General features: G+C 38.3%; 2 protein-coding genes across 5 annotated transcripts; both read left to right on the top strand.

The window, feature by feature from the left end:
* Nucleotides 1–2,175: 2,175 nt before the first annotated feature.
* LOC120289824 lies at nt 2,176–2,765 on the top strand. The gene is made up of 3 exons (XM_039305180.1): nt 2,176–2,196; nt 2,248–2,322; nt 2,421–2,765. The coding sequence occupies exons 1-3, from the start codon at nt 2,176–2,178 to the stop codon at nt 2,763–2,765; spliced, it is 441 nt and encodes a 146-aa protein (XP_039161114.1).
* A 6,554-nt stretch (nt 2,766–9,319) lies between these two features.
* Nucleotides 9,320–16,378, top strand: LOC104425337 (DNA-(apurinic or apyrimidinic site) endonuclease, chloroplastic). 4 transcript variants are annotated; one of them, XM_039304663.1, is made up of 13 exons: nt 9,320–9,551; nt 9,623–9,784; nt 10,105–10,294; nt 10,372–10,469; nt 11,218–11,297; nt 11,668–11,913; nt 11,997–12,319; nt 12,962–13,072; nt 14,107–14,244; nt 14,325–14,372; nt 14,547–14,627; nt 14,984–15,143; nt 15,327–16,378. In XM_039304663.1, exons 1-13 carry the CDS (start codon nt 9,343–9,345, stop codon nt 15,446–15,448), a joined length of 1,968 nt encoding a protein of 655 aa, XP_039160597.1. In that variant the 5' UTR covers nt 9,320–9,342; the 3' UTR covers nt 15,449–16,378. The 4 variants fall into 4 exon arrangements, with proteins under 4 accessions (XP_039160597.1, XP_039160600.1, XP_039160599.1 ...); XM_039304666.1 differs by having other exon boundaries at nt 9,407–9,551; nt 9,623–9,740; XM_039304665.1 differs by lacking the exon at nt 9,320–9,551 and having other exon boundaries at nt 9,558–9,740.
* Nucleotides 16,379–16,386: the final 8 nt, after the last annotated feature.

Genomic DNA, 16,386 nt, shown 5'->3' with positions numbered 1-16,386 from the left:
TATTCGTACGAGATCCTACCACGCCCGGCTTCGCTCGGGCGACTAGTCCATCGAGTAAGACAGCAGTTCTCTTTAGGCACAACAACCGGTTTCGGCCTGCCATGGCCTCGTCAGGAGAGCGGCATTAGCTCCCGACCAGTTTGTGCACGGGAGACCTACCCCGTCTTCAGAGCTTCTAAGTGATATAATCCTTCTATCCTAGAACTCCTAACACCAACCGTCCTGACGCCACTTCCACAGACCAGTTGTGTTCTACCCTTCTGCTCACGCTTGAGCGAGCTGCGAGTGTTTGCTCACTCGCTGCTGCTCACGCTCGAGCAAGCAGAGCAGCAAGCGTCTGCTCGCTTGCTTCTCTGCTCGAGCGAGCAAAGCACCGAGCGTCTACTCGCTCGAGCATAAGCAGCAGCGAGCGTCTACTCGCTTGTTTCTCTGCTCGAGCGAGCAGAGCAACAGCCCCGCTCCGCTCGCTCGCTCGCTCACGCTCAAGCGAGTAGAGCAGCGAGCATCTGCTCGCTCGAGCGTGAGCATCTGCTCGCTCGGCGTGAGCATCTCGAGCGTGAGCAGCGGCGAGCGTCTGCTCGCTTGCTTCTCTGCTCGAGCGAGCAAAGCAGCGAGCCTTTGCTCTGCTCGCTCGCTGCTGCTCACGCTCAAGCGAGCTGCGAGGGAATAGAGTAGCGAGCATTTGCTCGCTTGCTTCTTTGCTCGCTGCTCACGCTTGAGCGAGCAGAGCAGCGAGCGCCTAATGATATTAATTATTGAACTTATTGAAGATCTTTGGATTGTGTTGCAACTAGGAGAGATTGATGCATAGGTGGATGCATCCTAATACTGTTAATTCCTGTATTAGTGTCAATCCTGTTGATCAAACGATAAGGTAACATGATTGTATGAATGACACATTAAATAGAGAGAGTATTGTTTGATGACTACCAAGTATGTCGTTCCTTAAGCGGAAGTTTAGAATATCCCAAAATTTTAGATTGCATGGAAGAGTCCCAGTTGAAAAAACACCTAATTCTAAATTGTCATCACATTATGTGATAACTAGGGTACTCTTTTTGGGAGCTTAGGTGACATAAACCAAATTGGGTTCTTACAAATATTGACAAGATAATCATAGGATAAAATAAATGTAATTATAAGAAGAGAGTCAATTTTTCTTATTGATCAAACGATAAATGGAAAAATCATACAAGTAGTATTAAAAACACGCAAATACTTTCAAATGATAGAGTTGGAGTTTATTTTACATAACTAAAGAGAGGAAAAGGACCTCTCAAAATCTCATCCCTTCTATTACAGTAACACGTTACATTTTCTGGCAAGTTAAGTCATTGAAATCATTTAACTAATTACTTTATAAAAGTTGTGAAACTTAAATAATCATTTTCAAAGGATTTTTTTGCCCAAAATAGGCTTGGTACAGTGATTTTTGGCAATGATAATGTCCGTCTCCATCATTTGATTTTTGTTGCAATGTGGAATTAAAACTTATCCTGTATTGTGGAAGCCTCTTACATATTTGCACTCATTTTGGTGACTGTTTCCTTCTCTTTTCCTTGTTTCTCACTCTATCTCAATTAGTTGTCTCCTTCCCAGGTGAACAATGCTGGTGTTGGTGGATCCATTATCGACGTTGATGCTTTGAGAACTTCGGTGGATCCATCCAAAGTTCCGCCTTGCCGGTGCCAATCCACGAAGACATATTTTTTTTTTCCCTTGCTCTGTCCGCAATTTGCTAGTCTCTGCCACATAAATCACAATTTGCTGATTTTGGAAACAGTTATCCGCATGCTAAGGTTGGCCTTTCGGCTTCTTTTTTCATTGTCTTAATCTTAGAGATCTTATAATTTAGTTGGACCGTGCACAAAATAAGATAGGGTATACGGATCCATATAGGTTACCATGCTGATTCTGGGTATGGCGTGTAGTTCTTATGGTATTATGTTATTGATTTAATTCATAACTCATATGATGCTCAACCGGTCAAAGATTCAATGGCATCTGAGAGACACTCATTCAATGCAAAGTGGACAGAGTCTGTAACCCATATACTTATTGGTTTATTGGTGGATGAGGTAAAAAAAGGGAAACCGCACCTCTTCCACTTTCAACATAGTGGGGTGGAGGAATCTACAGTCTGAACTTAGTAGACAGACATGATTCCAATTTACCATGGTACAGCTGAGGAACAAGGTAAATAAACTGAAAAAATAGTATGACAATTTTCACAAACTCATTTCTCAGTCCGGATTTGGTTGGAATAATGTGAACAAAAGAGTTGTTGTCGACGATCCAAGTATATGGGAATCTCATATCAAGGTATTTCTTAACTTTGTGGTCATTTTGATATCATTACAGATGTCAATTTTAAAATGTATGATTATATTGCTGAAATGTCATTATTGTGAAAATTGTAGGATAATGTCAAGTGGACAAGATTCAAGAAGAATGGATTTCCTCAGTATCCTGAGCTTTGTATTGGTTTTTGTGGTACATATGCTACTGGGGATCATGCCATAGGAAGTGCTCAAGATGTGAATGTGTCGGATGATGATGACAATGGTGATGACAATGTAGGTGGTGACAACAGTGGTGGTGATGCAAATGGTGTCAATGCAGGTGGTGATTATGATGGTAGCAATGCAAATGATTTCATTGGACACCACAGTGATGACAGACTCTTTACAACAGACGATGCTAGAACTTCAGTTCGTGGAAAGCACAAATTGGATAGAACTCCAAATAATAAGCGGAGAAGATAGAGTAACCAATCTGGTATTGCTGAAACTTGCAGAGCCATACAAGATTTTCTGAAAGTTAGGTCATCAAGTCAATCTGGTGGTGGCTCTGCGAGCTCAGGGACTACACAACCACCTGTAGACCCTTTCTCCGTATTTGCTGTGGTCCATATTCTTATTGAGTATGCCTGAGATAGAGCAAGATGTTTACAATAAAGCAATGGAACGAGCATGCGCCAGTTCTCAATGGAGGGAGGCTTTTATTATATCCACACCTGCAAGGAGGATTGGACTTCTTCAATTCCTTTAATAGATGTTTGGAAATATATTATGAATTGCATGGAGTTTCATTAGACTGTATAACTTATATTATCTATTAATCTTTAGTTTATTCAAATATGATTAGTGTTGAGACTCTTGTACTTATATGTAATGGCATATCTTATTGAGATTTTATGACTTATGTTATTGAATGTTATTGGGATGTGTTTTCAAAATCTATATTGATGTTTTGGTCATTTTTGTGATTGTATAGGTACTATGGAAGGGGGATCAAATAGTGTGTCTAATGAGCAGGTATAACCAGCTGAACAATTCTTGGATGATAATATTAACATATTGGTAGCATGGTTCTGCTTAGCTGCATTGGACACGTCATTGCATACGAGAGAACCTATTAGGGACAGTCAATTATCAGTAGCAGAATGGATAAGGGAGATTGTTCATGGACATTCAGATAGAATGTATGAAGCATTTAGGATAGAGAGACATGTTTTTTTTGAATTTATGTGACTTAATGAGGGTAAGTAGTTGATTGAAAGATAGTCGATATGTTCAAATAGATGAACAAGTTGGGATATTCTTAAGTGTGGTTACTCACAATAACTCAAATAGAGATTTATGTAAGAGATTCCAACATTCAGGAGAAACAATCAGCAAGTATTTCAACAAAGTGTTGAAAGCAATGATCAAACTTTCAAAGGAGATAATCAAACCACCGTCCTTTGACGTCATTCCACAAGAAATTCTTATTGATCCTAGTCATAAACGCTACTTCAAGGTATGATTTTTATATTGATTTTATACCGTTAAATACATGTAGTTGATAATCTTATATGATATTAGATTGTTAATATATTGACATGGCTACGTAGGTGCTATGGATGGCACCCATATAGATGCTACCGTCCCTGTGTCTTAGCAGATTCCATTTAGAGGTAGGAGTGGGAGAACAACCCAGAATGTGCTATGTATTTGCTCTTTTGATATGAAATTTACTTTCGTGTATGCTGGATGGGAAGGATTTGCTAACGATTGTCGAGTGGTTTCAACAGCACTTGAAAATCCTCAACTGCAATTTCCCCGACCACCACCTGGTACTTACTTTGTTTATGAAGACAATTTTATGATTATATATTATGGTTGAATATCACAACAAATTTATATATATATATATATATATATATATATATATATATCATGTTATAGGGAAATATTACGTGGTAGATTCGGGTTATGCAGCACTTCCAGGATTTTTAACTCCATTTAGAGGCGATCGATATCATCTAAGCGAGTATAGAGGGAATGGGGGACAACTAAGGACAGCAAGAGAATTGTTCAACAAGAAGCACTCTTCATTAAGAAATGTAATTGAGAGGTCATTTGGGATATTAAAGAATCGCTTCACCATTTTGAGACATATGCCTCCATTTACAATTCGGAAGCAAGCACTTGTTGTAATTGCTTGTTGTGCTCTCCATAATTACATTCGTGATCAAGATGCGATGGATAAAAACTTTTGCCTATATGGAGATCCGGAGTATCCATGCGGACCTACAAAAGTGGAGGTTGCAGATGATACATTGCATGATGCACCTGGAATAAACATGCTTAGGACAAGGATTGCAAATAAAATGGCGAGGGATCATAATATGCTTGAGATTTCATGACTTTGTGTTTCCGACTTTTGTAATTTTGTTTTTAAGTACTCACTTATCAAATTCAATGTGATGAAGTTGAACAATGAACTATATTACTTCATTATTGTGATGTTATGTATGAAAGGGTCTATGTAGAGATCTATAAGATATTCTTCTTTTAGCTAGCTCTTACTGTATAAATTTTACTTACGAAATTTTGTTCCAAGTATGCACATGACCATGTTCAGAATGTTTTTCTTCACCCACCATGAACAAAATTAAATTGATGAGCATTTCATTAGAGTGATAATGCAATACCAAGTTTACACTTTATTGAAAAAAAATGCATGTGACAAAAATTTGGTACAAAGTTTATTTATAAAATTTTCTTCAAAGTATGCACTTATAACCATGTTTAGAATGTTTGACTTTACTCACCATGAACAAAATTAAATTGATGAGCATTTTATGATAATGAGAATTCAAAATCAAGTTTACACTTTATTATAAAAAAAAAACAATTGGGAAAATTTTGGTACAAACTTAAAAAAATTTCTTCCAAGTAAGCAAATATGATCATGTTTAGAATGTTTGTTTTCACTTACTATGAACATAATTAAATTGATGAGCATTTCATGAGAATGATAATTCAATACCAAGTTTACATTTTATTAAAAAAAAAACACTTGAAAAAAAAAATTAGAACATAAATTTTGTACAGTTATCAAACGTGTTTTGTTCTTTTCTATTCCGAAACAGAAATTTTGTGCGATTACCAAATGTATTTCTATTCTTTTTCTATTCCAGAAACATAAATTTTATACGATTTACAAACGCGTTTTTTTGTTAAAAAATTATTCTCTGGAACAGAAACATTTTTTCTATTTCTGTTTCCTGGAACAATTTTTAAATAGAAACGTTACCAAATGCACCCTTACTGGCCTGTGGTCCGATTAGGACTCCATAGGCCACGCAATTGAAAATCATTGCTTTGTCCCTAAATTTTGACCAAATGCTAAATGTCATATTTAAACTTTTAATTCATTCAATGTGTTTTCGCGATAAAGAAAAATATTTTTCATGAAAATTATTTTCAAGGAAAATAATTAGTTTTCATTTGTTTGATGTTTAAAGGAAAGCATTTTCCTTCTTGCCAGCCCAATAAAAGATTGTTGTTTTCAGTTCCATAATCCAAACATAGAAAGGTTGAAAATATTTTTTTGAAAACAGTGTTCCTTTAAACAAATGGATCTTAATACATAGTTCATAAATTCTCAATTTATTAATTGATCCCTCAACTTTATATAAAAATTTTAAAATGGCCCTTCAGTAGTATTTGGAAGTTTTCATAGTTAAACTATCAACGAATTAGAGAATATCGTTTCATTTTAATGCTTTTCTTGAATCAAAAAAATATATGCTATCTAGCTTTTTGGTTTTTTTTTTTTATTATTTATAAATATTACGATAATTCTATTTAAGTAAGTTTTGGGGATTTTTCCATGCTTGATTTTAGGGTTTCATTTCTCCCGGGTTTCGTTGATGTATAAATCCTGTTTCGAAGGAGATTAAAGGAATTTTGTTCACTCTCACAGGTGCCAAATTTGTGCGCGTCCAACCTTGATACTCTAAACGGTGAGGGTGTTAAGGTGTCGAACCTAAGCATGTATCATCGAAAAGCAAAGCCATAATAATAGATAGAGGTCTTGATGTGTGCTCATTACTAAGATGGCCACCGATGGTTTGAAGAAGTCATTGATTTGCTCTTTAAGTATGTCTTATCTTCTAGAGCTTGTTTTGTTTTGGATTTGTTTTGGTTTACAGTTGGATTGCATGTCTCTATTGTATATCTGTGGAAATGAATGAAATGTTTCTTTAACAATGTTGACACCGAAATTTTATTCTTTTTACTTATGACGTAATCACGTAAAAAATTATGAATCGGTCTCTTAAAAAAAAGAATTAAAGTAAAAAACAAAGCAAATAATTTTCATTAAAAGGTATCATTTTTTCATTGAATTGCACCACGTATTAGCATTAGGAATATTTGCATCACTAATGGTAATTTTAAATTTTTCCGAAAAATTTGTCATCAAAAAGAAAAAAAAAAGGAAAAAGAAAAATCGGATGGAGCCAAGTAGTGGGGTGGGCTTACCCGGCCCTCCTTCTCCTCCTCCTCTTTTTTCTTCCTTTCTCTTTTCTTTATGCGTGGGCTGGCCCACCTATCTCTTTTCCCTTTCTCCTTTTCGCGCTCGAGTCGGCCCATCTCCCTTTATTTTAGCCCGGCCCGCACGCAAGACAGAGGAGACGGGGGATCGCAAGGGGGGCAGATGACGGCATGATTCGCGGGATGCAAAAGACAAGTGCTTCCATTTTAAGAGAGTCAATAGTTGGACAAAATTTTTGGCTCTCATGTCATCCACTTCTCACGGATCGACCACGGAAGAATGGTAAAATAATTGAATACTCAAAGCTTATCTTCCTATTATTTTATCAGTAGAAATTGTAATCACTAATTGATAATCAAAGAGAGTACAAAACAGGCAGGTGGTGATCGGTTAAAAGTTTGACCTTTTTCTCCAGCTTTTCTTTGAAGTTGTGTCTCGAATTAGTGAACTAAATGATGGTTTCGATTATTTTCGCAGGCTGTGGCAGCCAAACCGTGCCATCGTGGGAGAAGTCTTGCAGCTCAGTTGGCTCAATACCGAAGTGAAAGCTCATGGAAGCAAGGAGCTTCTTATACTTTCATGACAATGGTTAAGTGGAATATAGCTCAGCAGCTGAGGAGGCATTTCACAAGCCAAAGGAACGTGGGCAGAAATAAACATGCTGCCACGTGACATCCCTTTGCCCGATACAACAATCCACATCCCACGCTGACGAAGTAGATTTGGAAACCAAAATGGACTGGGAACTGCTTTTGGACTGGGGAGCGGAGTAGCTGATGGTCTTGACTGCAGTAATAGAAGCGGAACATTCATCTTTGGGAATGCCCTCACGAATCAGTCACTTGCACGTGATGCATTGGGAAATGTAGAAAAGGAGTCGTCAAAAGATGAGTACAGTCGAAAGATCGTTTCTGATTTCGATGTTGGAGAAAATACATATGGATTTGGTTTGGTGGAGCGAGTTGCAGCTCAGGCTGACCCTTTTGGGGGGTCAAAGCAAGGCAATTCTTAGTGTGGGATCAAAAGGTTAGCTGAATCAGCAGGTCTGTTACCAAAACAGAATGTTCTAAGCTGGAGGATGGCCAAGACACAACTCTTGATGTCTGGAACATATGGGATTTGGGGCGACATAAGTAGAGAAATTGAACCTACTCGGTTAGGAATATAGACATATTGGAGTGTATTTTAAGGGGCAGACTACAGGTGATGGTCATTGTTTTTGGGGGTCGTATTGGGATAAGTGAGTGCATCAATTGTGTTGATTTCTAGTTTCTTCACTGTTACTTATCAGTTGTGTTTCTTCACTGTTACTTATCAGTTGTCAAGAACTAGTGCATTTGCAGCAAAATGTGTCCTGAAAATGAAATGCCATATAATGTCAATCAATGAATCTCCTATTCTTCTTTCATTTCCTTTCGGGTATTCTGTTTTGCAATTTCTGCTATCTTTGTAATCATTATGCATTTGAAGCATGTTATGGATTATTGTGTTACTGTCGGTGGTCAATGTCATCCTTGGCTTTATAATGTATTTAATGTCACCTTTGAATTATTCCTATACATTTAATATAATCCTTAAATTTTCAATTTGTTTGATCTAAGCGTTCAACTTTTCATAATAATTTCAAACTAATCTTTCGAATCCCTTTCCTATATATAAAAAAAAGTACATTGTCTTTTTTTTTTTCTTTTTTAACTTTTTGGTCTTTATAAATATTATAATAGTTCCATTTAACTTATGGGTCTCTACATTAATAAAATTAGAAACTCATAAGAGTTATACCGGGTTGATATTTCTATTATTTTAAGTCTAAGTGAAGGGTGCATGTGATTTAGCTTTTCCAGCGGACTTCTGCGTTAGGTTGAGTTTTGAGAAAATACTTCATTTTCCCTAAGGTCTTGGGCTCAAAGTGTATTTGTTTAAAGCAAATGCCTTGGACATTGAGTTTTGGTGTAGCTTTTTCTTCCCCACCTCCGACGGCATCGTGCTTGAGAACCTCGCTATCCGCTTCATGAAGGAGGTCCATCTCTCCAAGTCATGCGCTTTCTACGACTTCCAGATCGCCATCGACAGCATCCACTCCGAGGTGTACAGCCTCCTCCTCCTCAAGACCCGCCCCGAGGACTTCGCCGAGAAGGAGCACCTCTTTCGTGCGATCGATATTGTACTAGCCGACGCTCGACCGCTCCAAGTCCCAGCGCCTCCTTGTCTTTGCCTGCGTTGAGGGTGACTTCTTCTCCGGCAGCTCCCGTGCCATCTTCCATCTTCTGGCTCGAGAAGAAAAGCACTCGTGAGGGCAAGAGTGGAACATGCAAAGTATTAGTGCGGGCAATTTTGGAAGAAAAAGCCTCATTAATCCCCAGAAGTAGCCATTCGAAAATGTCGAAAGCGAAAAGCCTTCTTATAAGCTTTCAGCTTTTTGGATACTAGCATTTTCTTAAAAGTGATTAACTTTCACCTCAAGGGAGGGAAAGTCGAACAAAAAGCAATAGGCCTCCAAACACCATTTGGAAAATGTTAGGGCATCCATTAAAAATTTATTTTGGACCATTCCGGAGAAATATCAATATTAAGAAAGCCGAAAGCACAATTCATAGGTCGATTTGCCAGTATGCTATTGTTGGGGTTCATGAAAATGAATCTTTTTATCGATTAAAATTTGTTGAGATATCGGAAGGGTTTTTAGGACCTTACGGATTTTCGACGAACCAAAAAGGACGGAGGTATGCCTTTTCTGTAATCGGACGGTGAACCCTTCACGTGAATGGTGATCTTGACCAGAGTCAAAATGCAGGAACGAAGCAGACGTGGGACGATCGGTTGATTCGTGGGAGTCCGGCGGTTGCCACCACCACCACCCACGACCTCCACACTTTCGGCGGTTCTTCCCTCGCGGTTCGGTGACGTCTCGGGTATGCCCTCGTGCTGCGTCTCTTCTTCCTTGCTCAGCAACGCCGTACTGCCTGCCTCTCTCTCTCTGAGTGTGTTTCTCTGTGCATTCTTTCATCCATGATGCAAGCATTTCGACTAGGGTTCAGGGGTTTCGCCACCCCTTCTTTGAGGTTCGTCCGGGTACCTCTCATTTTTGCGTGAACCCAGCGTGAATTTTTAGAGTCTTTCCTTCCGGATGATTACCCTTTTCACTTCGATCGGTCCTTCAGCAGACGCGACTGCTAAGCGACAATGCGACGGCAGTTTCGAATCCTGGGTTTCCCGCTGTGATGCTAGCCTTGCTTTGGTTCCTTAAAAAGTTGCTGACTTTTTCGCACGTTGTAGCTTCGCGGCTGCTCCGAGATTCTGGGTTGGTCGTTCCATCGTCTTGCCCGGAGCGAGCGAAATGGTGTCCAAAAGGGGCGTGTCGAATTCGTCGAGACCTGAGTCGGCGGTGGCTTCTGAGGACAAGAAAGGGAAGAAATCGAAAGGATTGGTGGCTTCAGTTCCTAGTTCTAGCAAAAGTCATGTCAAGGTATTGTCTTTTAATCGAACCTATCTTTCCACCTGTGTTTTGGGGACTTGACCGTTTAGCATTCATTTTTTCTGTAGAAAAATTCTGGTGCAAGCATCGGTGAAGTCGTGTTGCCTAATAATGACCCAGCCAAAATTGAGGCGATGACATTTCAGGAATTGAGAGCTACATTGAGGTGGGGATGAATTGTTTTAGTTGCAAGCGTGTGGTAGTCATTATAGTGTTTCCTGCATAACCTTTACAGTAAGCAAAAATCAAGTTTTTCTATTGATGCTTGTAAGGGAGATTATTGAGCAGGGAAATGAATGTTACTGACCATGAGGTCTTGAGAATTTGCCTTCAACATAGAGCAATGTGTTTATGAAAATGAAATTTTTGCATCACGCCTTTCCTCAATATGATAATGAAACCTGTAAGTCCTTTTTTTTTCTTTTTTTTTTCTATGGTTGTTTGAGAGGCTCGTAAATCGTTTTTGTAAAGCATGTTGGAAGAGTACATGGAACGACTGGGCTGAAGGACTGGCTCCCTACTTGCTGTTGCATTTCAGAGGCACAAACTGCACCTTCTCGGTTGTCCTGCCAGTTGGACTTACAGTCTAGCACCCTCTTGGAATTGCACATGAACTGCCTTCGTTGATTCCTGAGTTTTATTAACATTAAATGTATAACTAATTGATGGGATGTTTGATGGACAAAATAGATGCTCTCATGACAATATTAGAAATATCATCTGTTTAGAGATACATAAATATAAGGGTATGCCACTCGAAAGAGTTGGATAAATAATTTCTATTGCATGATTGGTTCCCCCTGACTGTATTCCATTTTTTGTATTATCTTAAAAGCTGTTGTTTTTGTTTGAGAAACCTGCAAAATATTTTTTAATTGCATTGCTTGTTGTTTTTTATATTCTTCTGACACCAGGAGAATTGGAATCCCAGCCAAAGGGCGTAAACTGGATCTAATATCTGCCTTGAAGTGTCATTTCAATCAAGAAACAAATGGTACCATCTCTATAGTCTATTTACAGTATATTGATAGTTCATTTGATTCCTGGCAGGCAGAGCAAGATTAGAATTTTTCTCACAACTGTACATATTTGAAATACTTTCACTTATAGCAGCAGCTTTTCGTGACAGCTTGAAACCTATTTCATGTCCTCATTGAATTATGTTGAAAACTTTCTAAGAAGGAAGAAGCTTTTGTAGCAGTTCACGATCTTCTTTATGCAATTCTAGTTCATTGGAACACATTTTAATGCTTGCTCAACCATTCTACATTCCGTTTCCTATGTTGGACCATTGAAGTGCAAAGATGAGCTCCTCACTATCGTGGTTGACAAGCATGGTGGTTGTCCTATATTGGCTTTTGTAGGTGATAAGATTGAGGGAGCAGAGGATCAAGCATCTTATGGGTTCTCTGAATATATTTCAGTTTCAAAGAGGGAAGAGAACTTTAATGAGAATAATTGTGTTGGAGCAATTAGCTCCGACTCAAAAAATTCTAGAATGCAAAGAAGTAAGAGGGTAAAACAGTCTACCAAGGAAAAAACGATGAAAGTTGATGGCACAGTGGTCAGATCAAAGCAGATGCAGTCAACTGAAACTGATGAAATTGCTGGTAGGTGAAATATCTACTGTTTTACTAATTAAAGTAAAATGTGCTCATGCTGTTTGCATAGTTCACTGAATTTAAATTATCAGGTGAAATGACGAAAGGGAAATCGTCATCCATTTTGAAGAAAAAAGTTGCAGGAGTTTGTATTGAAGAAGTAGGAGCCAAAGTTAATGGAACAATAGAACCATGGACAATTCTCGCGCACAAGAAGCCACAGAAGCACTGGGTCGCTTACAATCCTAGAACCATGAGGCCTCCACCTCTTTCAGGGAATGTGAATTCTGTGAAGTTGATGTCTTGGAATGTCAATGGTTTGAGAGCATTGTTAAAGATGGAGGGGTTTTCTGCTCTTCAGCTTGCTCAAAGGGAAAACTTTGATGTATTGTGCTTGCAGGAGACCAAACTGCAGGCAAGCATAGTTGTTTTTCTTCTGAGTTTGTTGGCACCATATCATTCTAGTGGGACATTCAAAGCCTACTAGTTAGTCCATGCAGACACAAAATCATTTTATCATGAACCACTTTATGGATCTGGGTTTGCCAGGATTCACTCAAACAGAAGATCCATGAATTGGTGCGTGGTTTGCAATTCGTGGTTCACTAGAGACTTGGTACTCTGAGAGCATTCTGGGTGGAGTAAAGGAAAATAAGGGTGAAATCATCTATTGATGCATACTACATATATATCTACTCTAAACATATACTATATATGATTTAACTAAATAAGGAAGATATCAATTCATTAAATGTGCTCTAAACATAACATATTTCTTAAATTACTAAAACTTGATCTCTGAAAATGTTCTGCTATGCAATGTTTGAATTTGAGTCAGAAAAAGCATTCCAAAGAACCCTACCCCCTTCATTCTGCATTCCAAATACATAACTTTCCCCATTCTTATTTTCTTCCATATACCAAATCGAACTGCAAACCAGGGAATTATTTCAACTTGAGGGAAAATGTTAATATATCCCTCCTGAGCATCAATGATCTGACTCCTGGCTTCATGTGTGTTTGAGGTTTTTAATGATTAAAATTTGCCTATATCCAGGAGAAGGATGTAGAAGCAATCAAAGATCGGCTAATAGAAGGTTATGAGAACAGCTACTGGACGTGCAGTGTTGCCAAACTTGGTTATTCTGGTACAGCAATCATCTCACGGGTATGCTTTATTTTGTTTTTCTTATATACATTTTAAGAATATTGTTTGATGCCCACCTTAGTTGGAGTGCTGTACAGCTTTTATAAGAAAGGTTTGATTTTTATAATGAGAGAGCTTGATTATATCTGGCTGTATAACGTACACATTCTGTTTCAATCTGCTGCTTTTGAACTATGTTGGATGTAGTTAGTAGGAAATAAGGAAGAACTTGGTTACTTCTTGAGTAGAAGAAACAAAACAGATTGTTGGCATATTTGAAAGAAGAATGAATAAAGCCTGAAAGCATCAGTCTGTCCTTGAAGAATGGAGAAATGAGATGGCATGTCATCTTACAGTTAAGTTGTTTTAAGCTGGGAATGAGCAGAAACATACTTTATGTGATTCGTCATGGATTGAATGAGCTCCTTAAAACTGGATATCTTGGGAAAATTTTCATCATCCCAGTTTTCTTCATTTCTCTCTTTTAAAGCACTTTGAAGGAGTGATTTGAACCCATTCAGCCATAGTGCCTTCATGGTCCTTTTGACACCTCATAGCATCCAATAAAATCTTAATGGAAAAGTTTGTAAGAATGTAGAAATTCAAAACAGCCCCATAGATTTGTTACAGTGAGTGTATTCGACCCCAATGAATTGTCATATTTTGACCGAGAATGTAGGATTCTGTATAGATATTCTGATGTTTCAATCTAGTTAGTTGATATAATAATATGCTTGTAGTAGGGTTAGTCCATTTGCTTTGTGTCTATTCGAATGAAATGCTTTTTATCTTAAATAAAGATCACAGCCAATGATCAGTTAAGGTGCTTATGAGATATAATTAGCATCTCTAGTGATGTGGGATGAATAATGAAATTGACATAAGTTGCAATTTGTATGTCAGAAATGCAAAAAGTACTACCTTTACTCTATATTAAATTGTGTAAGGTGGGTACTGTGCCTTCTGGTTTTTTCCTACATTTGGCTTTTTTGGATTATTATTTCTGAGGTTATTACTAGTATTTTTTTTTTTTTTTTTTTTTTTTTTTTGTGCAGATAAAGCCCCTTTCAGTTACATATGGCTTGGGCATATCAGATCATGATTCTGAGGGACGGCTTGTCACTGCAGAGTTTGATTCGTTCTATCTCTTGAGCGGTTACATTCCTAATTCTGGTGATGGCCTGAGAAGACTGGTATTAAATCTATTTCATCAGTTTACTCTGTTACACAATTTCAAGTATGGTTCATTAACTCTGTTGCTTATTTGTGTCAGACGTATAGGATTTCACAGTGGGATCTGTCTCTTGGTAACTACATAAAAGTATGTCCAGCACTATGTAGCCCTTTTGTATTTTGATAAAGCTATTTAGCCTTTTGTTCTGAAGTCATTATTCACCATATCATGGATCAATTCTACAACCTATAAACTATTATTGTTCTGTTGCAATATTGTTTCATCTCTTACTCAAATTTGTGCTTGCTGTTGGCAATACAGGAACTTGAAAAGTCGAAGCCCGTGATTTTGACCGGTGATCTGAATTGTGCCCATCAGGAAATAGACATTTACGATCCTGCGGTAAGGGAAACAGTCAATGTGCCTTTTCTGCCTTTGATTGACTAGGTGCATTAATAATTTGCATGAGCTTTTTAACTGTCACAGTACAACGTCCTGGCCACACCATATGCCCCCCGCCCCACTTAGAAAGAGGGGAAAAAAACCCAAAACAGAGAAGAGGACTGTAACTCGGCTTTTCCTCCATACAACTGAATTTTGTTTTTGGGTTGGGGGGGTTTGGAAAAGAGGCTGGGGGGTGTTGTGTTGGGGGGTGATAAAAATCACAATTCAGGCCATTTGGCAGCCCGAAACAGAAGTTCTTAATACGTCTAGTGTTTCTTATTTCTGTCATTAATCTGATTGTCGTGAGACTCCAGGGAAATAAAAGAAGTGCTGGATTTACAATTGAAGAAAGGGAATCTTTTGAGACCAACTTCCTGTCAAGGGGCTTTGTTGATACCTTTAGAAGACAGCATCCTCATGCTGTTGGTTATACTTATTGGGGTTATCGGCATGGCGGGAGGAAGACAAATAAAGGTATACATAGATCTACTTGATGGAACATTATATATCTGTTACACTTCTCTCCTGTAATGGTGATAATATGAGCAATGACAAGCTTTTGCTTTTTATTGAGTCATTATTCATATCGTTGTCTTATCAGATGAAGCATATGGAAATGGTATTCTCACATGCTAACTATCCTCTTGTAATCTACAGGGTGGCGGCTCGATTATTTTCTTGTTTCAGACTCTTTAGCAGACAAAGTTCATGACTCGTACATCCTTCCTGATATCACCGGTAGTGATCATTGTCCTATTGGCCTTATTCTTAAGCTTTAGTTCTGTCATCGCTTTTGGGATCTTGGTGAATGGATTCTGTGAAGGTAGTCGGGCAGCGTCATCTTAGATGCTGGTTGGTGAAAAGTATCGAGCTTTTATTGTCATTGTCATTCATGTTGAAGCCACTAGCAAGGGAAAGTTTTTTTGATGAAATTTGCTTAGCAAAGGGGGCAAAGAAAAGGAGGACGAGATGAGAGGGCTGACTGTATTTACTTTGTCTGGGCCCTGTGGAGTGATCTGGGTTTTTTCTAGATTATTTTACAAGGCATCTTTTGGAGGAAGAGTTATGATGGAACATTGAAATCACTTCCGAAAAAATCCGTGCAAGTTTTTGAACATACATTCTGATGCCGAAGCCAGTAGGGGAATAATGCTGAAATGCTGAGTGCAAGTTTTAGGTACAACTGTTCTAGTTCGCAATTCAATCTGATTATCTGGTGGATGTTTTTTTTAATTGAAAAGGAAGTCTGGGAAGACAGTTGTCTACAACCGTCTGCTGCTCAGTCTTTTAAGGAGTAAGGCTGGGCGTAGAATGACTTATCATGGATCCTTGCTTGCGTCTTGTTGCTAGAGAACCTCAAAGGAGCACATATCAGCAATATGTCGTTTTTGGCTCTTGAATTTTGTATATGAACGTGGTAGACCTGAAGATGATGATGTTCCCATAATTAAGTGCGAAAATGTTGGCAATGTTTTAGACAAATGTAATTAGCAAGTTTCATTTATTTATGGAATCCTCCAGCTGCTCAAGTGTATGACAGTTCGCTTGATTCCTTGACAACTACGAATGCTCCTAGAATTTGTCTTTGCATGATAAGGAAAATTTGCTTGGAATTGTTATGTTGGTTATACCAGGAAGTCCCAGCAGGCTTCACAAAGGCCAGGATAAAGCCTGAACTGCTAATTATTATCATCGTCCATTGACATGTTTTTGCCAT

The sequence above is a fragment of the Eucalyptus grandis genome, chromosome 11, assembly GCF_016545825.1.
Source record: "Eucalyptus grandis isolate ANBG69807.140 chromosome 11, ASM1654582v1, whole genome shotgun sequence".
Lineage (NCBI taxonomy): Eukaryota > Viridiplantae > Streptophyta > Magnoliopsida > Myrtales > Myrtaceae > Eucalyptus > Eucalyptus grandis.
Note: the sequence above shows the minus strand (reverse complement) of the source record. Positions and strands in the feature narration are given on the sequence as shown.

Coding starts and splice junctions, on each gene's coding strand:
- LOC120289824 (XM_039305180.1), top strand. CDS start 2,176: ATGGTACAGCTGAGGAACAAG. Junction 2,197..2,247: donor TGGTACAGCTGAGGAACAAG/GTAAATAAACTG, acceptor CTCATTTCTCAG/TCCGGATTTGGTTGGAATAA. Junction 2,323..2,420: donor TATGGGAATCTCATATCAAG/GTATTTCTTAAC, acceptor TGAAAATTGTAG/GATAATGTCAAGTGGACAAG.
- LOC104425337 (XM_039304663.1), top strand. CDS start 9,343: ATGTTAGGGCATCCATTAAAAATTTATTTTGGACCATTCCGGAGAAAT. Junction 12,320..12,961: donor TGCAGGAGACCAAACTGCAG/GCAAGCATAGTT, acceptor GCCTATATCCAG/GAGAAGGATGTAGAAGCAAT. Junction 14,373..14,546: donor CTCTTGGTAACTACATAAAA/GTATGTCCAGCA, acceptor TTGGCAATACAG/GAACTTGAAAAGTCGAAGCC.